Source organism: Giraffa tippelskirchi, chromosome 2 (genome assembly GCF_054371585.1).
Source record: "Giraffa tippelskirchi isolate mGirTip1 chromosome 2, T2T-mGirTip1v1.2.pri, whole genome shotgun sequence".
In the NCBI taxonomy this organism is placed as follows: Eukaryota; Metazoa; Chordata; class Mammalia; order Artiodactyla; family Giraffidae; genus Giraffa; species Giraffa tippelskirchi.
Genome location: NC_137276.1, coordinates 120645810 through 120672709, shown reverse-complemented (window position 1 = coordinate 120672709; position 26900 = coordinate 120645810). Strand labels below are relative to the sequence as shown.

Sequence of the window (26900 nt, the reverse complement as noted above, 5' to 3'; positions counted from 1 at the left end):
CTGCAGGTCTAGGAGACATAACAACTTCTCATTCTTGGTAGCTCTGGCACTCTGCATTAGCCCTTGTGGTTTCCCCACATGCAGCCATCATCTTTGTAAACAGTCCCTGAATTAAACTTTCCTCAAGTCAATTATCTTGACTTGAGTGCCATCTGTTTCCTGCTGGGACCCTGACTGGTGCCAGCTGAAAGGTTTGCATTTGAGCCCTGGCAGTACCATTTACTAGCTATGTGACCTTGGGCACACCACTTCACTGCTCTGGGCCCCAAGTTCTTTAACTGTAAAATGAAAGGGCCAAATGAGATTTTTATTCAATAAATACTTCTTGTGAGCCTACTGTGTAACAGGTGCCTACTGCACCAGATGTTGAGAAACTGACAGTGAACATGACCAGGTCTAGAGATTACCACTCTACTTGGTGGGCTGATTTAGAAATGTCTTAGGACTCACTAGTTCTAAATTCTCTGATTCTGCAATGGTGCAGCTTTTTCTAAAGCAGGAAAGGATTCAGGGAAGGAGCTTCAGAGAGAATCATTCTACTTCAAGTTGTGAAGTACGGTGATGTGGCTGAGCAATGGATGGAGACAGGTGGTCACAGGGAAACTCTAAGCCCAGGGACAAGGGACAAGGCAATCAGGGTAAGGAAATGAATCTGTTGGGAAGAATGATCTGTGAGTGTGTGCATGTGGGTGTGTGTAAGAGAGAGAGAAAGAGAAATAATGATCATCACCCTTGTTATCATCACAGCAATCAGGAAAGAGAGGTAAGTATTACCGGAAAACTAACAAAGGAAAGAGAGAAAAACTACAAACCCCTCTTGACTGCGTTAAATAATAACACTCATTACAGTCATTTATTAGGACCATTTACCATTTGTCACTAGTTACCAGGCAGCACAAAATATATGTATCGTTTACTGTGTGTCAGGTTAATCTTGTTATAAATTATATTGATATGAAAGTCAGTGTTGGGGGGGGGATAAACTGGGAGAATGACATATACACACTACTATATATAAAATATATATAATATAAAGATACTCCTGGTCAGGAAGATCCCCTGGAGAAGGAAATGGTATTTCTTTCTCCAGTATTTTTGGAGAAATATCTCCAGTATGTTTGCTTGGAGAATTCCACGGACAGAGGAGCCTGGCAGTCTCCAGTCCATGGGGTTGCAAAGAGTCGGACACAACTGAGCGACTATCACTCATATATAAAATAGATATTTAATAAGGGTCTATTGTCAGTTTCCCTGGTGGCTCAGATGGTAAAAGAATTTGTCTGCAATGCAAGAGACCCAGGTTTGATCCCTGGGTTGGAAGGATCCCCTGGAGAAGGGAATGGCAACCCCTTCCGGTATTCTTGCCTGGGAAACCCCAAGGACAGAGAAGCCTGGCGGGCTACAGTCCACAGTGTTGCAAACAGTCAGACATGACTGAATAACTAACAGACACACACATAGACACACAGACAGGGACCTGTTGTATAGCACAGGGAACTCTTCTCAATACTCTGTAATGACTTATATGGGAAAAGAATCTAAAAAAAGAGTTGATATATGCATATGGATAACTGATTCACTTTCTTGTACACCCAAAACTAACACAACATTGTAAATCAACTATACCCCAATAAAAATTTTTTTAAAAGTCAGTGTTGCATAAGTAAGGTAGGTCATCTTCATTGCCATGCTGGCCAGTGGGGACTACCCCGAGGGGCCTGTAGCCCCTCTGCTCAAGGCCTCCCCAAGATGCATTTGGATGGCAATGCTCCCTAAGTTAGAAGGGGCAGCTGGTAACATAAACAGGAGTTTGATTTGGCTTACTGAATTTTTCAACTGAATTTGAATTCTAAGCTTTCTTAGTTCCAACGGTCTTAGTCTGTCACATTATCCACGGTTTCTCCTCCCTTACTTCTGCCAGTCTCTGGTCTTTTTCCATCTGGGCTGGAACTTTCTTCCATGCAGTATAAGACATTCCAGCATAGACAGACTGTGTTTTCACAGAGGTAATAACAGCACTTATGGTTCCCAGAGTCCTTTCCATACATCTTCTCTTGCAGTGGGATAGCTTTCATTTCAGAAATAGGGGCTGAGCCATGGGTTATCCCCGTTTCAGAAGAAGCAAAGAAAGTCTTAGGTTTGGCAATCGGTCAGCAAGGAACAGAGCAGGGGCTTCTCAACCCTGGAGTCAGGAGTGAGCCATTTTCCTTCTGCACTATGCAGTCTTGGATGTCAGGGAAACACCTTCCATCCATATTCAGTCCTCTGCCAGGGATGCCCAGGAGTTGGTGACCCTTTTTGGTTAGAGTGCACACCAATTCTGTCCTCCAAGAGCAGCCTTTGTGTCTTCTGCTCCCTCCCCTTGACAGACATGGGACATATCATTTTCCCTCAAGTGCAGTTTCGGGCTCTTTCTTGCTCTGAAATGTATCTGCCTCTTTTTCTCTGTTGTTGTCCAGTCACTAAGTCATGTCCGACCCTTTGCAATGCCATTGACTGCAGCGTGTCAGGCTCCCTTATCCCTCACCATCTCCTGGAGTTTGTCCAAGTTCATGTCCATTGTATTGGTGATGCCATCCAACCATCTCATTCTCTGTGGTCCCCTTCTTCTCCTGCCTTCAATCTTTCCCAGCATCAGGGTCTTTTCCAATGAGTTAGCTCTTCATATCAGGTGGCCAAAGTATTGGAGCTTCAGCTTCAGCATCAGTCCTTCCAATGAATATTCAGGGTTGATTTCCTTTAGGATTGACTGGTTTGATTTCCTTTCTGTCCAAGGGACTCTCTTGATATACAGCCTTTGACAGCCTTGCTGTACTCCTTTTTCTCTGTCGAGACAATCTTTTCTTTCAAAGGTAGGAGTGGGGTGGCAAGGAAATAAACTCCAGCCACAGGTGGCACTAGTGGTAAAGAATCCACCTGCCAATGCAGGAGATGCAAGAAACATGGGTTCAATCCTTGCATCTGGAAGATCCCCTGGAGGGCTACAGTCCATGGGATCACAAAGAGTTGGACACAACTGAAGCAACTTTACATGCACAGATGCATGGAGCCAGACCCTGGTCTGACATTGAGAAGACTGTTCCAGATGCATCCTTCTCCTGCATCTGTCCTTGTTGGAAACCATCAGGGTTTGCTCTGTGCACTGCTGAGAAGAGGTACTCTGGCTCTGGATCAGTTGTGCTCATTGTTCCATTTGTCCACACTCTTCAACTAGCTCCAAATGCCTGAGCGTGCTGTTCAAAACACTCCAGAATCAGATTCAAGGTTCTTTCCAGTCTAAGCTTCCACTGACTTTCTGCCCCATGACCCTGGAGCACACACACACACAATGTTCTAGTCTCACTGAACTGCTCACTGTCCCAGATACCCTGGTACCATGTGTGTGCATTTGTAGGTCTTCCTCTCTGCCCAGCCTCCCCTCCTTTACAAGTGACAGGCCATTGTGTGGTCTGTTGCAGAGTGTGGGACGTGTCCCTGAGATAGAGTATGGGGTGTTTGGGCTGTGGCAGTAAGTGACATTGAATAACATGGAGTTGTGTCATGGAAATTCAATCCCCTCTTCACTCTGGCAGGCCAGGGAAAAGACCAGGTAAGGGGCAGGACATGTTCGCATTTTCCTTTGTAGCTCAGTCGGTAAAGAATCCACCTGCAATGGAGGAGACTGGGTTTGAGTCCCGGACCAGGAAGATCCCCTGGAGAAGGAAGTGGCAACACACTCCAGTATTCTTGCCTGGGAAATTCCATGGAAAGAAGAGCCTGGTGGGCTACAGTCCATGAGGTCACGAGAGTCAGACATGACTTAGCCACTAAACCACCACCACCATCTCCCTTTTTAATTAAAAACAGTGCAGGGTTCAGTCAGAGACTTCATAGAAAGTGGTTTCTAGCATGATTCAATAAGATCATTTTATTTCTATTATATATTTATGTATTTACTTTTGGTCACTATTCTGTACAGTTTTTTATTTTTAATTGGATTATAATTGCTTTATAATGTTGTGTTAGTTTCTGCTGTACAACAACATGAATCAGCTGTATGTATATATGTATCCCTCTTTCTTGAGCCTTCCTCCCAATCTCCCCCCATCGCACTCCTCTAGGTCATCATAGAACACTGGACTGAGTTCCCTGTGCTATACGGCAGCTTCCCATTAGCTATTTTACACATGGTAGTATATATATGTCAACGCTACTCTCTCAATTCGTCCCTCCCTCTCCTTCCGCTACTGTGTCCACAAGTCCGTTCTCTACGTCTGCGCTTCTATTCCTGCCCTGCAAATAGGTTCATCAGTACCATTTTTTTAGGTTTCATATATATATGCATTAACATATGGTGTTTGTTTTTCTCTATTTTTTATTATGGCAAGTGATTTTGATTCCCAATTAAGGACATGGTGTAAAGGGTCCTTTGAAATATTTAAATAAACATTTTAAATGGTTTCTAAATTATCAAAGAGTGGCCCAAGCTAATGAGCAATATTAATTCAATAATGATCAGCATATGAAAATGACAACAGTCATAACAATGGCACATATAGGATTTAAGCTGGGAGGTGGATCAGTGCTGTTAGACTGGGTGTGAATCCCAGCCCTGCTTCTTCTGGCTGGGTGATCTTATGCAAATACTTTCCTGTAAAAGGAGGATAATAATGGTACCTTTCTCAAAGAATTAAATTAACATAATGAACTCAAACCACTTAGCCCAGTCCTGGTGCACAGAAAATGCTCAATAAATGCTAGATGCCATTTGCCAAACTAGTTCAAGTGCCACCTCTTCCACGAAGCTTTTACTGACTGCTTCAGTCAGAAGTTCTCTTCACTCTTGGCACTTTGTCTAATGGAATGTCACATGTTCTTTATTGCACATGGTTGCATGGTTAGACTCTTTACATATCTATACCCCACAGAGGACCTAACACAAACTAAAAGATTCTTGTGTCTCTGATTATAAAGGCATTCCCTTTTTGTCATGTGTTTGGTTTACAAAGTCTTGTACCAAGTTTTCCAGGATTTTCTAAAAGACCCTCTCTAATCTCAACATGCTGCAGAGTATCCAAAAAAAAAAACATAAAGATTCTAGGACAAGAACAGAGGCTGCTTGTTGAATACCATTTACACCACTATCACACTCAGGTTACAATCATAGAGGCCTGCCTATTCCCTTTTTCCGGAGCAAGAGAGAAAGACCCAAAGGCACGAGAGGTAGAGGTTCCAGAGTCATGGATGGAGGGACAAGAGGCATGAGACCAGAACAGCAGCCTTATCACGAACGGTAAGAGCGAACAGGGAAGATGGCTGGCAATGGAAGGTGAGACAGACACAGGGACAAAACTCAGATGGGGACAACAGGTGCAGAGTTGACACTCTGGGCCTTCAGGACAAAGTGTCTCAAGTGAACCTGATGCAAACCTTTTGCAGAGGGCCGGACAATCACGCTCAGAGGAACAGAGTAACATGCTAACCTGAGTCTAGGAAAGGGACAGGCCCACCTCCGTGATTTCACCACCTGGCTTAGGGCTGTTTGCTAAGGGCTGTGTCTAGGAAGAATACCCTTTGAACCATTTGTTCCCCTTTTTTCAGAAGCTGCGCCAGACCCTCTTTGGAAATACCATCCAGGTCTTCAGCTCTGACTGGACAAAGGCCTATTTCCAGTTTCATGAACCTTTTTCTGACCTGGCTTTTGCATTGCAAGTGGGAAAGGTAAGTGCAGGTGATCTCTTTTTCAATCCTATGCTCCCTGTGTTTGCTTCCATCCTCCTCCATATAAATGCATGTTTTCATTATAATCAAATGTAGAAACATATTTATAATTTAAAATGTAACCTTAAATGATAACAGACTTAGTGTGTTGAAAATTCTAACACACTATCAAGGATGTAATAAAGTCTCAAACTCCTCCCTACCTTCTTCCAAATTCTGGTTTTCCTAGCTCTTCTTTCAAAGTCCTAAGCATCTCTAAGAATTTAGAGGTAGAGAGAGATCTAGGAATTTCTGACATGTTTTAAAACCTCAATAATTCATATCATTGATCACTAGCCACACAGAATTTCAAGAGCTAGCCAACTAGTTCCTTACTTCCTGCAAATCTCAAAGTTGAATGTGAGACAGGAGCACAGTGAAGGTAGGACAGAGGAAGACAGACAACCTGGGGTGCTGGTCTACAATGCTCCACAGAGAATCAAGTCATTGCAGATTCTAGTCTGGCCATGGCACCCGGCCACAGTCCATGGTGAGGTGTGGCATTGTAGAGTGCAGTGTCCCTTTGCTAAGCCTAGGGATGCTGTGCATCAGGAGGGAAAAGGCTGCTAAGAAGAATAAACGATGACATCCATTTCCAAGAGCTCATTTCTATGTGGGCCCTGAGGGTTCCAGTACCATTGTAAAGCCCTGCTCCTCACTAGTCATCCACTCCCATTTCAGGGAGGTGTCCGAAGCATTCAGATGGCTGTACAAGGATCCATCATTAAATACTTGCTGTTTGCAAGGAAGGGAAAAGACTGTAACTTCCTCAGGTAAGAGGCCTATGAGAAGGACTCGAAAAGAATTAACCATTTTATGAAAAACTTTATGGGCTAAATAATCACCAGGGAAAATCCCCTGGGTTGCCTCAGGAAGGAGACTTGACTCAGAAGGCAAAAAGTGGGGACTTACCTGGCGGTCCAGTGGGTAAGACTTTGCCTTCCAACGAAGGGGGTACGGGTTTGATCCCTGGAGAGAGAGCTAAGATCCCACATGCCTCACAGTCAAAACACTAGAACATAAAACAGAGGCAATATTGTAACAAATTCAATAAAGACTTTTTTAAAAACAGTCCATCTTAAAAAATAAAAAAAAGGCAGAAATGGCCCTGGTTCTCCCAGAGGGGCTGTATTTCACAACTGGGGTGGGCTCTCCCAGAGTCCCCCTCACTGTTCAGCTGCAGGAATAATGCTGACAGTTTTTATGCTCCACCTCAGACCCCCCTGACAGGTAAAATGAAACACCAGGTCTCCAGGTGGGCTCACCTGACAACATTTGATGGGAAACCCCAACCTAACAATTCCAGAGAGAAAACAAAAGGGGCAATGAAAAGCCTCATAAATGGAGAATTCACCCTCCTGTTTAATCAGGCTGACAATGCACAGTGTTTGTTGGCTGCCTGTTTTAAAAAAATCAGTTCAAATTATTTTGTTCTCAGATGTTAACAAGCCCCTATCATGTGCAAGGCTGTATGATTGCTATTAGGAGAAACAGAAATAATTAAAAAGCACCTACCTACCCTCAAGCAAGATAAGTTATCACCCAAAACAGGAACTGAATATCTCATGTATCCTAAGAACATGAATTGCCAGGTTCCTTAGAAGCAGAGCCAAAGATGGGAATTCTTTATGCAGGTGATTTATTAAGGGAATGAATGTCTTCAGAAGATACCTGTAAGAGAGCAGAGTAAAACAGGCTTAGGAAGGAGAAGAAGTGGAGGAAGCAGGTGGCTGCCAGTGATGGCTAGGCTCCGCCTGAGCCATGGGGGCTCTTGGCGGTGGGGGGGGGGGCACTGCTCCATCTTCAGATAAGGGGGTTGGGCCTTTTCACCGCTCACCCCCTACTTAGGCATCTACTATGTACCCTCCTATGGGAAGGTGGCACAACTCCTAGTCACTTCCAGGGAAGATGGCTCCAGGTCTTCAGAAAGCTTAGAACTACGAGCCACTAGCAGGAGTACTCAAAGCAATGTCAGGATGTATCCACCAACTGAGTAAAAGAGATCCCAAGCAGTCTAGATGAAACACATACATTTGCTACACAAATAGGAAGCATTTAGCACAGTACCTGGTATTAAGTCAATGGTAATGAATAACTGCTATTTTCCAGCATCTCCATGAAGCCTTCTTGAATGTTCCCAGGCACAAGTTCTCTCTCCTTCCTCTGTAGTTTCCCAGCACTTTGTTTTATTCTCATTCTACATTGCACTGGGGTTTTGGAGTATGAGGCTCTTGTTATGCATTTCTGTATCACCATAGAGCTCGGTGGATTTTATAAATCATGGCTGAGTCCATTCACTAACCTCTATCATGTGTTTCTTCATTAGGACCACAGCTGTCAATGTTAAATATTTAGAAAATGAGCACAGCACAGGTCTCTGATGTAAAGATTGGCTCTCATTTCCAGGGAAGTCGGACCCACTGGGATTACTTGACAGGGTTAATGGTTAAGGATAATCTAATGGTTAAGTCAGGAGGCACACTGCCTGCATTCAAGTCACTGCTCTACAGCTGTAAAGGCAGAAGACTAGGGGCAGACTACTAAACCTCCCTGTCTTCCTTTCCTCACCTCTAAAATGGGAGAAATAATAGTGTCCACCTCACAGGTTGTCGAAAGGATTAAAGGAGGTGATGTATGTTAAGTGCTTAGGATGATGCTGGACCCAGTGAGTGCCAGATGAGAATAAATTACAAGTCACTAAGGGCAATCTGAAGGCGGCCTCAAATGACATGTAGGATGTGATCAGGCAGAAAGCATAGACAGGACATGCATATTAAAGGCAGATGAGTGCATGAGAAAAAGCATGGAGGTGGAACGCAGAAACAACATCCAGGGGATTGGTCCATCTGGGGCAGAGGGTTTGCAAAATGGAAGTCTGGGAGATAAAACTGGGAGGACTGTTCGAGGTTGCACTTTGGAAGGGCCTGTGTTATGGGGTTAGAGAGTTTGGATGGAGCCTGACTAGAGTTCAGGAGAGAGAACAGTGTAGGGATTCAGTGGGGACCGTAATGCACAGGGTGGAGAACCAAGAAGAATAGTGTGCTGGGATGAGGGTGCCCGTTCCATGGGGGCAGAGAAGATGAGACCCCCTCACAACATTCTCAGGGTGCGGGCTGATGAAGGAACCAAACAGAGCCATCCTGTACTCAGAAGGGTTCCTGAAAGTGGAGGCCCGGGCCCTCAGCTAGGTGATGTTCTTTGCCATGTGTTCCTCCCCTGCTTCGGTGTTGAAGCTTGTGCAGGATAAGCAAGCATGATCAGGACCACATGCTGGCGGCAGCGCTCGCGGGCATCCTGTGGGCCGCAGGAGCAGCTCAGAAGGCCACCATCTGCCTCATTACCAAGGATACTTACGTCGTCCCAACTCCTGGCTACTCTGGGGACGGTTTCTCTGAGCGGGTGAGTGCACTCCTGCCCATCCTGCCAGATAAAGGTGATGGAGCCTGGGTGAGTACTAGACTCACCACGGCGATGGAGTTGGAAGCCCACTGTTGCTCTGGGGTGGACCTCTACGATGTAAGCATCTGATGTGACCAAAGAGGCAAGGATCAAGGCCATGAGGAACCCAAGCAGCCAAGACAGAGATACCTGCTGTGAATTTCTCCTTCCAAAATTCACCATGATCAAGAATATTCCAGGGCCTTCCCTGGTGGCCCAGTGGTTAAGACTTCACCTTCCATTGTGGGAGGTATGGGTTCAGTCCCTACTCCGGGAGCTAAGATTCCCACATGCCTCATGGCCAAAGAACCAAAACATAAACAGTATTACAACAAATTCAATAAAGACTTTAGAAACAGTTCACATTAAAAAAAAAAAAAAGTATATTCCATACCTAACAGAAAAGAAGCAGATTCATAGAACACAGAGAACAAAGCAGTGGTTATCAGTGGAAAGGGAAGGACGGAGGGAAAACATAGGGTTTGGGAGTTAAGACGTGAAGACTATTATGTATCAAATAAGCTACAGAGTATATTATACAACATGGGGAATATAGTCAATATTTTATAATAACTATAAATGAAATATTACCATTAAAAATTGTGAATCACTACAGAGCACACTTGTAATTTATATAATACCATATATTAACTACAACAAAAACATTTTAAAAAGAAAATCTCATGCCTGAAATTATCATAAGGTACACTTTCATAACTAATCTTTTAAACTTGGCTAAATTCTACCTATTAGGAAAAAAAAATGTGTTTATGGTTTTCCTACTCAAGATACCAAATTGGTTTAAAACTGAGGAATGCAAACACGAGGCCAGTGGCCACCCAATTTTACCATGTATGTTTTACATGACTTTGGGTAAGATAATATGTCAGTTTTTAGCACTGTGATTTTGCAATGAAACAAAGAACTCCCTTGAGGTAATAACAGTGAGTTGACATCTTCTAGATGTGACTTTCATCTTCCTTTTCATTTTTATCTTCTATTTCTGACTTCTAGCTCCAGCTGTTTGAACTTTCAGACAAAGAAGCCACTGAGAAATTCATCTATGATCATTTACAATGTGTAAGTGTTTAAGTATTGAGGTAATTCCTTTATGTTGAACTGATCTTACAGGAATTTTCTTCCTTTTGTAAAGTATATTTCTAATGATGCTTGTTAAGAAAACCAGGTCATTTTGAGGACTAAGAGAGGGCGGAATAAGAGAAAGAGAAGCCTGTCTCTCCCTCCCCACAATCTAGAGAGAGGCCAGATCACACGCAGGCCTGCTCACAAATGCCTCTTTCTCCTTGGCTAATCAAACCCAAAGAATAATACTATAGAGGGCATATACAGCAAGATGGCTTTTATGGGAAGAGAAAATTTTACAGCAGTCTTGCCTCCTCTGAGGGATAAAATATAAAAATGGTAGTCTAAATTGCCAAAATGACCATTCACATTGGCTCAAAAAAATGACTTTCTGTCTGAAAAAGGTGCCCCCCCCACCTCTTCTAACAGCCCCTTCTAAACAGTGTCCTCCCCTGCAATGAATCTTCCCCACCCCCTGGGTGGGCATGACACAAAGTAGGGGACAGTGATGGTTGAAAATGGAAGGTGCTTTTGTAAGATTCCTCTGCGGAGAAAGAAAGGAAAGTTGGTTTTCCAAAGAATCAGAACCTTACAATGAGGCAAGGGACAATTAGCAGGGTAACTATAAATCCATATGTATGTGGCTTATATGGAAAGGGGAAATGTGATTCATGAAATGCAAAGCTCCATGCCTTTCAAAGGTCACAGGGATAGAAAACTTGAGCATGAGTTCTCAAACACACTCTAGCAATGGGCTCTTGGATAAACTAGTTACCCCAGACCTACCTCCCCCATCAGCTCTTGGGTCGATGTGGTAGGCAGAAGAATCATCTCCTGAAAGATGTCTATACTCTACCACCTGGAACCCATGACTGCTTCATTACATGGTAAAGGGGAATTAAGGTTGCTAATCAGCTAACTTTAAAATAGGGAGATTTTCCTGGATTACATGGGTGGGTCCAATGTAATTTCAAGGGACCTTATACATGGATGAGGAAGGCAGAAGAGAGGGGAAGAGTGGTATGATATGAAAAGAGTACCACCCCTGTTGCTGCTTTGAAACTGGAGGCCATGAACCAAGGAATGTGGACAGGCTTCTGCAAGATGGCAAGGGCAAGGAAATAGATTCTCCTCTAGAGCCTCCAGAAGGCACGCAGGGCTGCTGACAATTTATTTTTTTAACTTGGGTATAGTTGTTTTGGGCTTCCCAGGTGGTACAGTAGTAAAGAACCCTCCTGCCAATGCAGGAGATGTGGGTGCTATCCTTGGGTCAGAAGATTCACTGGAGGAGGAAAGGGCAACCCACTCCAGTATTCTTCCCTGGGAAATCCCATGAACATGTAGCCTGGGCTACATGTCCATTGGGTCGCAAAGAGTCAGACACGACTGAGCACACACGCGCACACACATGGTTGCTTTACAATGTTGTGTTAGTTTCTACTAGAGCTGCTTATATCCCAATTTTAGACCAGTAAGTCCCATTTCAGACTTCTGACCTCCAGAACTATAATAAAATAAATCTGTATTATTTAATCTACAAATTTATGGTAATTTGTTCCAACAGCAATATGAAAGCAGTCAAAGCTGTGTGATAGATTTTAAATTATCTGACATGAAATGTTAGGCTAGAAGCCTGCTTAGGGACTCTCTGTTGCAGAGGGAGATGTTTAAGGGGGCTACACAGAGAGGAACCATGTAAGAAATTACTCTCCTAGCCAACAGAGGCAAACCTTTCCCTCTCCACCTTCCATCTCTTCAACTTAGCCCTGGGAGAGTCTGATTCAATAAGAAGGACTTTCACATCTGCAAGGGTTTCTTCAGTGTAGCCAGAGCTGACAATTGGAAAATCAGAGCTAGAGCTATATATATAGGCTTTCGCTTCAAAGGCTAAGGGTTGAGCTGGAATAAGTAATAAACAGAAGTGGAATCAGACTGCATGATGCAGGTGGGTTCAGCACAAGAGCTACCTGTGTCAAGCAGACTCAAGCTGACCATTTCTGTAGTCATGCTGGGAAGGGCCAGCGCCATTTCCTGAGTGAGGGGCATCTTACTGCGTAGATAGCCCTCTCAAGGGCACTACTAGACCAGGGGCTGCCTGTGTGATCAGCCTCCATCCAGACCTTCACCCAATGTCATTACTATCAAAGAACAACAGTTTTGGAGGTGAGGCGAGGAGTGGGAGATTGGGACTGACGCATATACACCACTGATACTATGTACAAAATAGACAATTAATAAGGACATACTGTATAGCCCAGGGAACTCTACTCAATGCTCTTTGGTGACCTGAATGGGAAGGAAATCCAAATGAAAGGGGATATATGTGTATATATGGCTGGTTCCTTTTGCTGTACACTAGAAACGTAATGCAACCTTGTAAAGCAACTATATACCAATAAAAATTAATTTTAAAAAACATTAAAAAAAAAAAAGCATCTCTGTGCCTATCTTGAAGCAGGGATTACAAGTTAGAGAACTGAGGGCTACTTGTGGGAGCAGGCTTACTGTTATTATGGGTTGAGTTGCATCACTCCCCCCAAAAAATGTGTGTGCCCCAGCAGCTGCGAATGTGTTCTTACTTGGATAGAGGGTCTTTGCAGATGTCATCAAGTTAACATCAGGTCATGCTGGATGAGGGTGGGCCTCAACCTAATGACTTCTATCTTTATAAGAAAAGAGAAATTTGCCTTCCTGACACAGGCAGGGAAACGCCATGCAATAATGGAGACTGGAGTGACATATCTCCCAAACCAAGGACGCCAAGGACTGCCAGCAGCCACAAGAAGCTAGAAAGATACCAGGAAGGTTCCTTCCCTAGGGCATTCAGAGAGAGCATGGCCCTCCTCTGACACCTTGATTTCAGACTTTTAGCTTCCGGAACTGTGAAAGAATAAACTTCTGTTGTTTCAAGCCTTTCAAATTTCTGGCCACTTGTAGGGCAGTTCTAGGAAACTCATACATCTACTGCATAGGATGGGCAGTGTCAGTTCACCTGGTGGTGTGTTTTTAAAAATTTGAGGCAGTGAAGTTCAAAAAGAATCAGGAAATTCCACGTCAAAACCTAAAAGTTTAGCACCTTCTGGCCAAATCAGAAAATCTGGCTGCACTAGATCTATATTCTATCTAGCATGCCCTCCATTAGCTGATCTGGGGAGCAGTGATTCCCATTAGATAAGTCGTGATAGACTGAATGATGTTACCTAACTAGTCAAAAGGAACTGCAGATGAGATTAAGTTCAAGGTCTCAGATGGGAAGATTATTCTGAATTTCTCTGGTGGGTCTGATTAATCATAATGATTTTAAAAGAGAAAGAGGATGGCAGGAGAGTCAGAAAAAAAGAATGTAATCTCATTACAGAAGCAGAAGAGAAGAAGCTATCCAACGTGGGGTCACAAGCCAAGGAATTTAGACCGCTACTAGAAACTGGAAAACACTAGGAGACACCATTTCCCATAAAGACTCCAGAAGGAACATGGACTGAGCAGCAGTTACGATCGAGTCCAGAGATACCAGGGCTGGACAGCTAACCTCTAGAACCGTGAGATGATGGATTCCCATTATTTAAGCCAATGAATCTGTGGTCATCTGTTAAGACAGCAACAGGAAACTGACCCAAGGGTGCCCTCCTGTGCCTCAGGCTCCACCTCTCCTATCTTCTCTCACGCTCTGCAGGACAGCCGTTTGGGTTCCCATCTGGCTGCAGTGGCACGGAAATTTGTTCTCCTGCATGAGATTCCAGCCCTTGTCAGCACAGATTAACTCACAAAAGGGAAAGCACATGCATTTTTGCAGAAACTTTCCCGACACTATGCCTTTAAAGAAAAGGCTTTAACCCTGGGCACTTTGAAAGCCAGCCAAGGAGCTTCTTCTTCTCAGCAGGTAGAGTACTGACACAAAGCCAAGATAGGGCCAACCAGTGGGAGGGCCTGAATGTGGGTGGATTATATCCTGAGGCTCACAGGGCACCTTCAGAAAGTTCAGAGCAGAAAAGTAAACTGGCCAAGAAAAGAGACAGGGAGAAGTCCCTTAGAAAGGGGCAGATAGTAATTTTTCTGTGGTTCTATTAATAGCATGTTCTAAGAACCAAGGTGAGCAATGCAAAAAAAAATAGAGGGAAACAACAGAATGGGAAAGACTAGAGATGTCTTCAAGAAAATTAGACATACCAAGGGAATATTTCGTGCAACGATGGGCACAATAAAGGACAGAAACGGTATGGACCTAACAGAAGCAGAAGATATTAAGAAGAGGTGGCAAGAATACACAGAAGAACTATACAAAAAAGATCCTAATGACCCAGATAATCACGATGGTGTGATCACTCACTTAGAGTCAGATATCCTGGAGTGCAAAGTCAACTGGGCCTTAGGAAGCATCACTACAAACAAAGCTAGTGGAGGTGATTGAATTCCAGCTGACCTATTTCAAATCCTAAAAGAAGATGCTGTTAAAGTGCTGCACTCAATATGCCAGCAAATTTGGAAAACTTGTCAGTGACCAAAGGACTGGGAAAGGTCAGTTTTCATTCTAATTTCAAAGAAAGACAATGCCAAAGAATGTTCAAACTGCCGCACAATTGCACTCATCTCACACACTAGCAAGGTAATGCTCAACATCCTCCAAGCTAGCCTTCAACAGTGTATGAACTGAGAACTTCCAGATGTTCAAGCTAGATTTAGAAAAGGCAGAGGAACCAGAGATCAAACTGTCAACATCCTCTGGATCATAGAAAAACTATGAGAACTCTAGAGAAACATCTACTTCTGCTTCATTGACTACGCTAAAGCCTTTAATTGAGTGGATTGCAACAAGCTGTGGAAAATTCTTAGGGAGATGGCAATACCAGACCACCTTACCTGCCTCCTGAGAAATCTGTATGCAGGTCAAGAAGCAACAGTTAGAACTGGACATGGAACAGTGGACTAGTTCAAAATTGAGAAAGGAGTACGTCAAGGCTGTATATTGTCACCCTGCTAATTTAACTTATATACAGAGTACATCATGTGAAATGCCAGGCTGGATGAAGAACAAGCTGGAATTAAGACTATCGGGAGAAAGATCAATAACCTCAGATATGCAGGTGACACTACCCTTATGGCAGAAAGCAATGAAGAAGAACTAAAGAGACTCTTGATGAAGGTGAATGAGGAGAGTGAAAAAGCTGGCTTTAAACTCAACATTCAAAAACCAAATATCATGGCATCCAGTCGCATCACTTCATGGCAAATAGATGGGGAAACAATGGAAACATCAAGAAAATTTATTTTCTTGGGCTCCAAAATCACTGCAGATGGTGACTGCAGCCATGAAATCAAAAGACACTTGCTCCTTGGAAGAAAAGCTATGATCAACCTAGAGAACATATTAAAAAGCAGAGACATTCCGTCTCTGCTTTTAAAAAGCAGAAACAGTCTGTCTAGTCCAAGCTACGGTTTTTACAGTAGTCATGTATGCGTATGACAGTTGGGACTATAAACAAAGTTGAGTGCCAAAGAATTGATACTTTTGAACTGTGGTGCTGGAGAAGACTCTTGAGAGTCCCTTGGACTGCAAGGAGACCCAACCAGTCAATCCTAAAGGAAATCAGTCCTGAATATTCATTGGAAGGACTGATGCTGAAGTTGAAGCTCCAAAGTTTGGCTACCTGATGCGAAGAGTTGATTCATTGGAAAAGACTCTAATGCTGGGCAAGATTGAAGGCAGGAGAAGGGGACAAGAGAGGATGAGATGGTTGGATAGCATCACTGACTCATTGGACATAAGTTTGAGCAAACTCTGGGAGATAGTGAAGGATAGGGAATCCCGGCGTGCTGCAGTCCATGAGGTCGCAAAGAGTGGGACACGACTAAGTGACTAAACAATGACAAAACAAAACAAAACAAGGTAGGCACTGTACATTATTTCCTTCAACTTTTGCAACAATCCCAGGGAAAATGTATTTTTATCTGCAATTACAGATGAGACTGAAATTCAAAGAAGTGAGTTGGAGTTAGTATAATAGAACTGGTTTTGAACTCAGGTTTCTGTGACTCCAAAACTATTTCTAGAAAACTTCTCTGCTCTCCCTGAGTTTAACAGGGTAATGCGGAGAAATGCAGTAACTGAGGGAGGCTAGATAAAGGCCATCCAGAGCAACTCTGAAGGGCTGGGCTAGGATGGAGGCTGGAAAAAACAGGGAGGGAAAATACACTAAGTCTTAGCCATGAGTCAAAGAGAGTCACGTGATATAAGTGGAGGAAAGAAAGATGGGTTGAAAACCAAGAGAATGATGGTGGCACTGGCAGGCCTGAAGCAAGGCAAGAGGATGCATTTGAGAGTGGAGATGACCTAGAGAAGCAGAGAGAGCTTCTACTGTCCTTTCGTCAGCTAGAAAAAAATCCCTCCAGCTGTAAATCCTTGAATTCATGCCCACAGGTACACAGAGATGCACTGCATTTAGGCAAATGTGTTTCTCCTTTGTTTTCCAAATAGTTCAAAGGTGAAGGATGCCATGGTGTCATCTTGTTTCTTTACAGCCTGATCTTCTCCAGAACATTTGAAAGGTAAATGCTACAAATATTTGCACAGGTATTTCCTATAGCTCTGGGGTCACGTGAACAACGTTCTCCTGTGTTGGAAAGTATTTTCATGCCTTATTGGAAACATGAGAGCTATTTTTTTTTCTAGTAGACACTCTTCTGTTGATGCATCCTTTTCTGTAGTTGGTTTGGCTACATTCATGGGAGAGTGGATGTCATCAGAAAAGTGCGAATCTACCTTTCTAGCACTGTGGGAGGTTCCTTCTTGTGGTTATAAATATTGGCAGATATCACTCAGGCTTATTTGTACAACTTTCATAAATGAAAATAATTCATGATTTCTATATACGATAAAATATATACCCACAAATATTTATTTTGTCTCCATGAAATGCAAAGCATTGTTCTTGGCACTGTGGGATATACAAATAAAACAGGATATGGCCCTGATCGCCTCGCAGGGTCTAGTTTGGCAAAAAACAGGTACACACATACAGAGACTGGGAAAGTCCCAGATGGCACTTGGTATGTCAGATGATGTGCAAAGACAATGACTCTTAAGGGATGCCAGAGGAGGAAGGGGCCCCAACAGATAGGGTAGTCAAGGAAGTCTTCTTGGAAGAAGTAGACCTTCTCCTGGACTCTGAAAAAAGGATAAGCTTTTGCAAGTCAGAGGGAGAGAGAAATACAGGGCTTCCAGAAAGGAAAAATTTCAAACCTTGAAGCAGTGTTCCTGAAACTTGTCATTTGCATATCATACTTTTTATCATATATTATTATTTGCTTAACAATTTCCTTAAATCAACACACATTTGGGATTTCCCTGGCAGTCCAGTGGTTAAGACTCTGTGATTTCACTGCAGGGGGCAAGTGTTCTATCTCTGATGAGAGAACTAAGATCCCACATGCTCCATGGTGCAGACAAAAGAAGAAAAGAAGAAAAAATTCAAAATAAATACACATTTAAATATCCTCTTCCTAAATTTAATATCCTTTAAATATTAATATATTAATATATATGATCTAAATCATTTATTTGCTGTGCTAAAGAAAAAATGTATTAAACACATAGCTGTGGAACTTTTTAAATGCTCACATCTATATCAACTAACATCAAGCCATACTTCAGGAAACACTGCCCTGAATGATTGGAGAAGGCAATGGCACCCCACTCCAGTACTCTTGCCTGGAAACTCCCACGGACAGAGGAGCCTGGTAGGCTGCAGTCCACGGGGTAGCGAAGAGTCGGACACGACTGAGCGACTTCACTTTCACTTTCATGCATTAGAGAAGGAAATGGCAACTCACTCCAGTGTTCTTGCCTGGAGAATCCCAGGGACGGGGGAGTCTGGCGTCTATGGGGTCGCACAGAGTCAGACACGACTGAAGTGACACAGCGGCAGCAGCGGCAGCAGCAGCAGCCCTGAATTTTATCTGATGTTTCACCCATGTCTTTAGGTCTGATTCACAGAAGCGCCTGACCTTCCAACCCTGTGACTAGGTTCATCCAAGAACACATACAGCTCACATACTCAGCATCTCCCTCTGGGTTATAGCTGAAGCCACTTTCCACCTTGATATTACATTGCCCTGGGTAGAACCCTGATCCCTGGTCCCCAGTGAAACAGTGGAAACTGCAACCAAGAAACGGGCTTAACGCCAAGCTGGTGTTTTCCCCTGAAACAGTCTGTTCAACTCTGCCTTGGGCCAGCACTCTCTGGAGTGGTCACAAGTCACCACCCTAAGCCAAGCATCCCCTAGGACTCAGAGCAAACAGTTTCTCTGCTGAGTCCAGCATCCCCACAGAGCCCACACCGAAGGATTGTCACATGTGAGGTCCGCCACTTCTTCCTGCTCCCTCATTGCTTCTCACTGGCCTTCCCCAATCATCTCTATGGCCCCAGTCCTAGAAGCTTTCCCAGGGATAGATGGAAATACACCAGGCACATGGGAAGGACTGTGACCAGACAAGCTCACGTTAGTGCTGCTCTGTGTTGCGGGGTGAAGGCAGGAAAGGCTGTGGGTCCCTGAAGCAGTCATGGTCTCTGAGTGCTGATGGTTCCTCCCATTCTGCAGGCTTCAGAAGGAGCTGGACGTCTCCACCACTCACCTACTACAACCAAATGCTGGAGGTTTCCTGTGCAGGCAGGTGAGTTGTAAGACTACCTTTTTGTTGTAGAATCTGAATAAGGCTTTTATTTTTTCAATTAAGTATATTCTCTCCTTAAGTGAAGGGTGATCAAATTATCCTTGAAATACTAAGATGTCCCTCCTTTTTTTTTTTTTACTTTTCCACTTTCCATTACTGTCCTTTCTAGTTTACCTCTGAGAGTCTGCCATTCCTGAGAGTCTAGAAATGTTAGAAAATATCTTGACAAGCCCCCCCCCCCGCAACTGACCGTCAGGAATCTCTCATAACTGAAAGGAAAGCACTATAAAAATATCTTAGTTTCATGTGTCTTCAATCACAACTATAGAAACCAAAGTTTAAGAAAATATTAAGGGCCCATGGGGAGTTATGGGGCATGGCTCAAGAAAAAAAATTAATAAACTCCTACTTTAACTCTACCAAACATTTATAACATATGTTTTTCCAGAATTATATACTGTGGGATTTCATTCTTTTCACTAAAAATGGTAATCTTTGTGACTATTAAAATGAAAAAAATTAAGTCCTTGTATCAAGGTTATCTTTACACATATTTATAAAATATGTCATCTAGGCAGTTTTGAACCTGATTTTAACTGGAAGAGCAAGTCCACACATCTTTAACGGCTGTCAGAAAGGAAAGTCTCAAGAAATATTACATGGGGTCCTGACTCGCAGTGACATTGGCTATTTGCAGTGGGGTAGAGACACTTCAGAGGATGACAGACTTTCACAGGTAAGTGTGTTTCCATACTCAACCACACCACCATTGTCACTATTTGGACATTTTATTAAGTCTCTAGATTGCATGTGTTCGTACTCAGTTGTGTCCAATTCTTTGCAACTCCACGGGCTGTAACCCATCAAGCTCCTCTGTCCATGGGATTCTCCAGGCAAGAATAATGGAGTGGGTTGCCATTTTCTCCTCCAGGGGATCTTCTTGACCCAGGGATCGAACCCACGTCTCCTGCACTAGCAGGTGTATTCTTTACCACTAGCTCCATCTGGAAAGTCCTAATTCAAATCTGAGCTTACTTTTTCCTTTACTACTTTACTGCTTGCCTCTCACATGCACATACAGACACACACAGAGATTTTTCAGGATCTAAATGGAAATATATAAGTCTTACTTTATATTTTGCTTTATCAGTTTTTATGTATATAGAGTATAGGTGATACAAGCAATATACAAATCATTTTTAAAAACAATACTTGAAGTATACAAATAAAGTCCCCTAGCATCCCCACTCATCAGAAATTGATACTGTCAGCTGACAATGAGTATTTTTTCCCAACCCTTTATTTATACAAATATGAATGCATATATTGTATCTATTACTCAGAGCTTTAAAAATCACTGAAAAAAAAGGGAACCTCACTTATGAAATGCCTCTCAAAACACTCTCCAGCTCTGAGGATTTATAACCTCTGACAATCAGAATGTAGACTGTGCTGTTGAAAAGCACAACCAGAGAATTAAGTAAGATGTGATTCTGCAAAAACAACGAGCAGAGAGAGTGAGGAAGCAAGTACACCTACCCAAACCACAAATCAAAGATGCTTCTGTGATATTTTCACAAAAAGTTCATCCTAAAACCTAGGGAAGGCAAGGAGGTTCTGTGAGAAGCAATGCTTCTCTGGAGCAGTCCTGAAACTAGCTGGGATGGAATTCAATATAATGGTGACAAACCCTCCCAGGTTCACCATCTATCAGTGCCAAATAGCCCCACTGCTCAGAGCCTGTCCTGTCCTTCACTGTGCTGGTTCAGGCTCAAAGTCTGTTTCACATGTACAGGGCTTTACACTTTATAAGGTTCTTTTATATCTATCGCTTCATCTGGCTTTCCTCCTACTGTTGGGTCCAGCTACAATGTGTTATTCATAAAATCAGCACATCACAACACACACAAATCACGTCTGATGGTGTTGGGAACGTGGTGTCTGACTATCACAGAATGACTGTATCTTTTGTACAAGCGTGTCTTCAAAGTTTACTAAGTATTCCTAGAGTTTGAAATCTAGTCCATCATAGAAAAATGACAACAGAAACTAACATAACATTGTAAATCAACTACACTTCAGTTTGAAAAAAGAAAAAATGAGAAGCGACAGATAAGCTAAAAGTAAAACAAATGAACCCAATCCATCACTTAGGGTCAATTCTCTCAGAAATGCTTCCTTCTCTTTCTCATATAAATATGTCCAATTCTACTTCTTCTGAACCCTGTCTTTCTCATGTAATACAAATGTCCTTATATGTCAATGAATATGTGTCCTTCATCATATTTAATGGATGCAAACATTTCCACTATATGAAACTGAAAAACTGTACTTTGAATATGTCCTAAACAGAGAATGGATCTGTTATTACTATTAAATTCCTAATTGCTTGTCCCTGATAATTTGGGAATTCATCTTAGAATTTGATGGGTATAATAACAAGGAAAACTAAGCCAAAAATAGGGGACTTATAGATTTCTTTATACATAGTTTTCTTTCAACTGCTCAAGGTCACTTAATGTCCTTGGTTAAGCACTCTGTATCTATTAGAACCCAGTAATAGGCCAAGACTCAGTGTGGTAGGCTACACTGGGGGCAAGTTTCAAGGAGTGAGATACAAAAACCACAACAACTTTAGTGCTTTGTCTATTATTACAAAGTTCTTTCATAATATTATTTCACCATATCCTCATTACAAACTACAAAGATTTAAAACAGTGTTTCTCATAGTTCTGTCATCTGAGTAGGTAATTCACAAGCTTTGTCATATCTTCACACCACTTCTGTTATTATTTGCTTAATATTTTCCTTTAAATGAACTCACTTTCAAAATTTGAATCTAACCTTTGTTATATTGGGCTTCCCTGGTAGCTCAGTTGGTAAAGAATCTTCCTGCAATGAGGGAGACCTGGGTTCGATCCCTGGGTTGGAAAGATCCCCTGGAGAAGGGAAAGGCTACCCACTCCAGTGTTCTGGCCTGGAGTCCATGGGGTCACAAATAGTCAGACACAACTGAGCGACTTTCACATACATATATACATTTTCTATAGCAGTAATATAAGCAATGAACATGATACACTATTTCTCTCTAATACATATTAAATAAATAGGTAACCAGTTTTAGGTCAGTTAAAGCAGTTGTTGAAGACTCTTGAAAGTCCCTTAGACTCCAAGGAGATCAAACCAGTCCATCCTAAAGGAAATCAGTCCTGAATATTCATTGGAAGGACTGATGTTGAAGCTGAAACTCGAATACTTTGGCCACCTGATGCAAAGAGCTGACTCCCTTGAAAAGACCCTGATGCTGGGAAAGATTGAAGGCGGGAGGAGAAGGGGACGACAAGGGATGAGATGGTTGGATGGCATCACTGACTCAATGGGCATGAGTTTGAGTAAGCTAAGGGTGTTGGTGATGGACAGGGAGGCCTGGCGCGCTGTAGTCCATGGGGTCGCAAAGAGTCGGACACAACTGAGCAACTGAACTGAACTGAAAGCAGTTTTAGGTTTACAGCAAAATTGAGTGGAAAGCACAAAAGTTTTCACATATTCCCTGTCCTTACACATGCATGGCTTCCACATTATCGGTGTCTTCCACCAGAGTGGTATATTTGTTACAGTTGATGAACCTACACTGACATAAACTAAGTCCATAGTTTATGTTATGGTTCACTCTTGGTGTTTACACTCTGTGGGTTTGGACAAATGTATAATGACATGTATCCACCATTATAGCTTCATACATAGTAGTCTCACTGCCCTAAAATTCCTCTGTGCTCTGCCAAGTCAGCCCTCCATCTCCCTCAATGATGGATCTTTTTACTGTCTCCATAGTTCTGCCTTTTCCAGAGTGTTATTGATATAGTTGGAATCATAGTATGTAGCCTTTTGGGATTGGCTTCTTTCACTTAATATTAATAATATGCCTTTACATTTTCTCCATATATTTTCACACCTTGATACCTCATTTCTTCATAGCACTGGATAATATTCCATTGGAATATTGTGAATAATATTTCTGTGAACAAATATCATTCTACTGATATATCGTGGTTTATTAGCCATTCACTTATAAAATATATCTTGGTTGCTTCCACATTTTGGCAATTGTGAATAACGTTGCTATAAACATTCAGATGCAGGTTTCTGTGTGGACGTAAGTTTTCAGCTCCTTTGGGTAAATATCAAGGAGGGGCAATTGCTGGATCACATGGTAAGAATATGTTTAGTTTTATAAGAAGCTGCCAAACTGCCTTCCAAAGTGGCTGTACCATTTTGCGTTCCCACCAGCAATGGATGAGAGTTCCTGTTGCTCTGCATCCTTGCCAGCATTTAGTGTTGTCAGTGTTGTGGATTTCAGCCACTCTAATACGTATCACATTGTTTGTTTATTTGCATTGCCCTGATAATAAGCATATGCTTATTTGCCATCTTTCTTTTGTCTGTAGTGAGGTGTCTGTTACTCTTAGGGAGCATCTAAAATTATCAGTGCTCAGGTTATCCTCCAGAACAGTGTCAGCTGTATGTGTGTAGGACCTGTGTGAACACAGCCCCACACTTAGAAGGCTCTGCTGTCACTGCCTTAAAATTCTTAACATTTTTTGAACAAAGGCCTCCCGTTTTTCATTTTGTACTGGACCCCACAAATTGTACAGTTGGTCCTACCCAGTGACTCTGGTTTATCTGGCCTAGAGACCACCTGGTAATCGAGGTTTTTTAATCCCTCAGGTGCATCCAGAGTTAGAAATCTCTGTTCTAGAGAAAGGCTGCTTAACCTCAGCACTACTAATACTTTGGAATGGATAATTCTTTGTGGTGGGGGCTGTCCTGTACATTATGGGATATTCAACAGCATCCTGGTTTTTACCCACTAAATCCCAGTAGTACTGCCCCACCCCATGTGACAACCAAAAATGTTTCCAGATATTGCCAAATGTCCCCCAGAGGACAAAACTGTCCCAACTGAACCACTGCTCTAAAAAAAGGTGTGTGGAGGGGAGAATCTTGTTAGGCTTAACTGATTAAATCCATGGTATACAGAATTAGAAAACTATGATTTCAAGTGAAATTACAAGAAAGAGTATCTTCTTTCAATACTGATATTTCCTTCAAGTATCAGAAATGTTGACAGCTTTCCATTCCTTTTTACCAAGGTGTTAGGGGCAAGTTTCAAACCTTAAAATTAAACAGGCATTTGCTAAACAGTGACTACGCTACTCTGAGAAAAGGGACTATATCAAAGGCTATGCATCCCCACCCCAAAGAAAGTGAGATTGAGAGAAAAAGAGAGAGAGCTTCAGAGAAACAAGAATTCACAGCAATCCAGTGCTACCATTTCCCCTGGATTGCATATCTTTCAATACAAGTCAGCTCTGACCAACAGCGCTGCTAAGTCACGCTCTAAAGAAAATTAGAAAATTACCTGCAGAGCCTAAAATATCCTCCAGTAATAAAGTGGATGCTTATTGGGACCTTAAATTCCATCAAGAGGCCAAGGTCTAAGGTTAAAAAAAAAAACATAAAAGCTTTCTTGCTGGGAAGAGGGCAAAATGTAGCCAACCTCAGGACCACCATCCAAATGCCTGCTCACAAACTGGAAGTAGGGCAAAGGATGGTGAGACACTGGGTTAGCTTTAAAATCTACATAGAAATCACATCTATAAAGCTTCCATCTTTTCAAAAAGTGACTAATGTGGCTTTTCATCTTTCCTTCTGAGAGTCAGTGTTCTCTCCCCAGGGAGATGCCTATGAATCCTGCCCTCGGTGAAAATTGCCTGAAATTGTACACTAATGGCTTGAAACCCGGAGGATGTTTATTATGTTGTCTCTGACATGCACTTGAAGTTTGGTTTCAGAATAAATGTATTAAAGAGCAAATACAGGCTGGCAGGCAGTTTTACTTGAACTGCTGAGATATATGACTCTGTTAGGCATCTACATATGTACATATAAAGTTTATTTAACCTGAAGCTGCTTTTTTATTCTTTCTATAGCAGCTCATTATATTCTGGGAAGAAAGCAGTCTATAACTCACCAAATATTATCAAAATAATTTTTGTATATAATGATTTTATATCTATAAGAATTTTATATTTTCCCATCACTCCCGAAGATGGCAATTAAAGTATTTTTTAAAGCTCAATCACTCCTGAAGACGGTATTTTTTAAAGTTCATTTAGTCATTACAGTCTAACAGCCACTTGTGCAGAGCACATACTGTGTGCTGGGCTCTCTCCAAGTCACTGGTAATGATATCTTCTTTCATTTAACCCTCATTTCCACTCAGAGTTACAATCGGTGTTAGTTCAAGTACAGGGGCTGTTGTGTGATCACTCATTTTATTTATTTTTATGGGGAGTATAGTTGCTTTACAGTGTTGTACAATGAAGTGAAACAGCCATACGCGTACATATATCCCCTTCCCCTTGACCTTTCCTCCCCTCCCCACATACAACCCCTCTAGATCATCACAGAGCACCAAGCTGAGCTCCCTGCACTTCCCACTAGCTGTCTGTTTCAGAGATGAGAAATCCCAGACTGAGAAAGGTGTAAGAAGACCACCAACTAAGGAGGTGTCAGGGCCAGGATTCTGAGCCCGGTGCCCAAGGCACTTTCAGCTGACCGCCTGTCATGATCATCTCTACTTGTTTCTGATAAAGTGATAAATACAAAACGTTTGTTCTGGGTAGGATATCTTTCAGAGGTGCTTCTGTAATCAATCACATCAATGTATTGACATAGACATGTATTTGTATTATATAACATCTATTACAGATCCTGCCCTCAATCTCTCCCAGCATCAGAGTCTTTTCCAACGAGTCGGCTCTCTGCATCAGGTGGCCAAAGTAAAGACTGGGGCAGGAGGAGAAGGGGGCGACAGAGGATGAGATGGTTGGATGGCATCATTGACTCAATGGACATGAGTTTGAGCAAACTCTGGGAGATAGTGAAGGACAGGGAAGCCTGGCGTGCTGCAGTCCCTGGGGTCACAAAGAGTCAGACACGACTAAGCAACTGAACAACAAATTACAGACCCTCTGATGCTGGACTACAAATGGTTAGATAGTGGCAAAATCATGGCTCGGTCCTAGAATGCATAATGGTTGTACTCAACATCTAAAACTTTATCCACTGACTTCTAGGTTAAAGCAGTGGTGAGTTTGAGTTGACTGTGAACTGCAGGTTCTGGTGGCACACACCCTTTCGAGTATCTGTCACCCTTCACCTGAGGTTTGGCGGACTGTGTCTGTCACTATATGCTAGGAGGACAAGCTCAGCGGCACTCCAAGATGCGCTAACCAGAAGACTCATCTGATGGTAGTGCGTACAGATATCTAATATTTCATAACATTCTATCATAAAACTTCTTGCAGCACAGCAGTTCACTCAAAAAAGAACCAGACGTGGTTCGAGGACAGTGCTTTAAACATCATTGGATTGAGGACCTCACAATCACTCCCTTCCCTTTCTGCTCTGAGGCATGGTGACTCTGCACATGGATATGCCAAATGCATGTAGGTATTGGCACTAAGTGGTAAGAACCCTCCTGCTAATGAAGGAGACATAAGAGACGCAGGTTCAATCCCTGGGTCAGGAAGATCCTCTGAAGGAGGGCATGGCAACTCACTCCAGTATTCTTGCCTGGAGAATCCCATGGACAGAGGAGCATGGTAGGCTAAAGTCCACATGGTCACAAAGAGTCAGATATGACTGAAGTGACTTAGCTCGCACATGAGCATTTTTGGGGTATTTAGGGACTCCTGCTTGGAGAAGGCAATGGCACCCCACTCCAGTACTCTTGCCTGGAAAATCCCATGGATGGAGGAGCCTGGTAGGCTGCAGTCCATGGGGTCGCTAAGAGTCGGACAGGACTGAGCGACTTCACTTTCACTTTTCACTTTCATGCATTGGAGAAGGAAATGGCAACCCACTCTAGTGTTCTTGCCTGGAGAATCCCAGGGACGGCAGAGCCTGG

The 26900-nt window shown here is 42.7% G+C and overlaps 1 protein-coding gene and 1 long non-coding RNA gene across 2 annotated transcripts in view; one reads left to right on the top strand and one right to left on the bottom strand.

Annotated features, from left to right (window-relative positions):
• LOC145538445 (uncharacterized) overlaps window positions 1–26900 on the bottom strand; it is a 105123-nt gene that overhangs the window by 51964 nt on the left and 26259 nt on the right. The window lies entirely within an intron of this gene.
• Window positions 1–26900, top strand: part of MINDY4B (MINDY family member 4B) — a 41284-nt gene that overhangs the window by 7265 nt on the left and 7119 nt on the right. The window contains exons 4-10 of the mRNA XM_081570289.1: window positions 5581–5700; window positions 6421–6512; window positions 8973–9138; window positions 10192–10257; window positions 16733–16803; window positions 18856–18928; window positions 19503–19664. Coding sequence (XP_081426415.1) covers window positions 5581–5700; window positions 6421–6512; window positions 8973–9138; window positions 10192–10257; window positions 16733–16803; window positions 18856–18928; window positions 19503–19664 — 750 coding nt within the window. The remainder of the gene's footprint in view (window positions 1–5580; window positions 5701–6420; window positions 6513–8972; window positions 9139–10191; window positions 10258–16732; window positions 16804–18855; window positions 18929–19502; window positions 19665–26900) is intronic.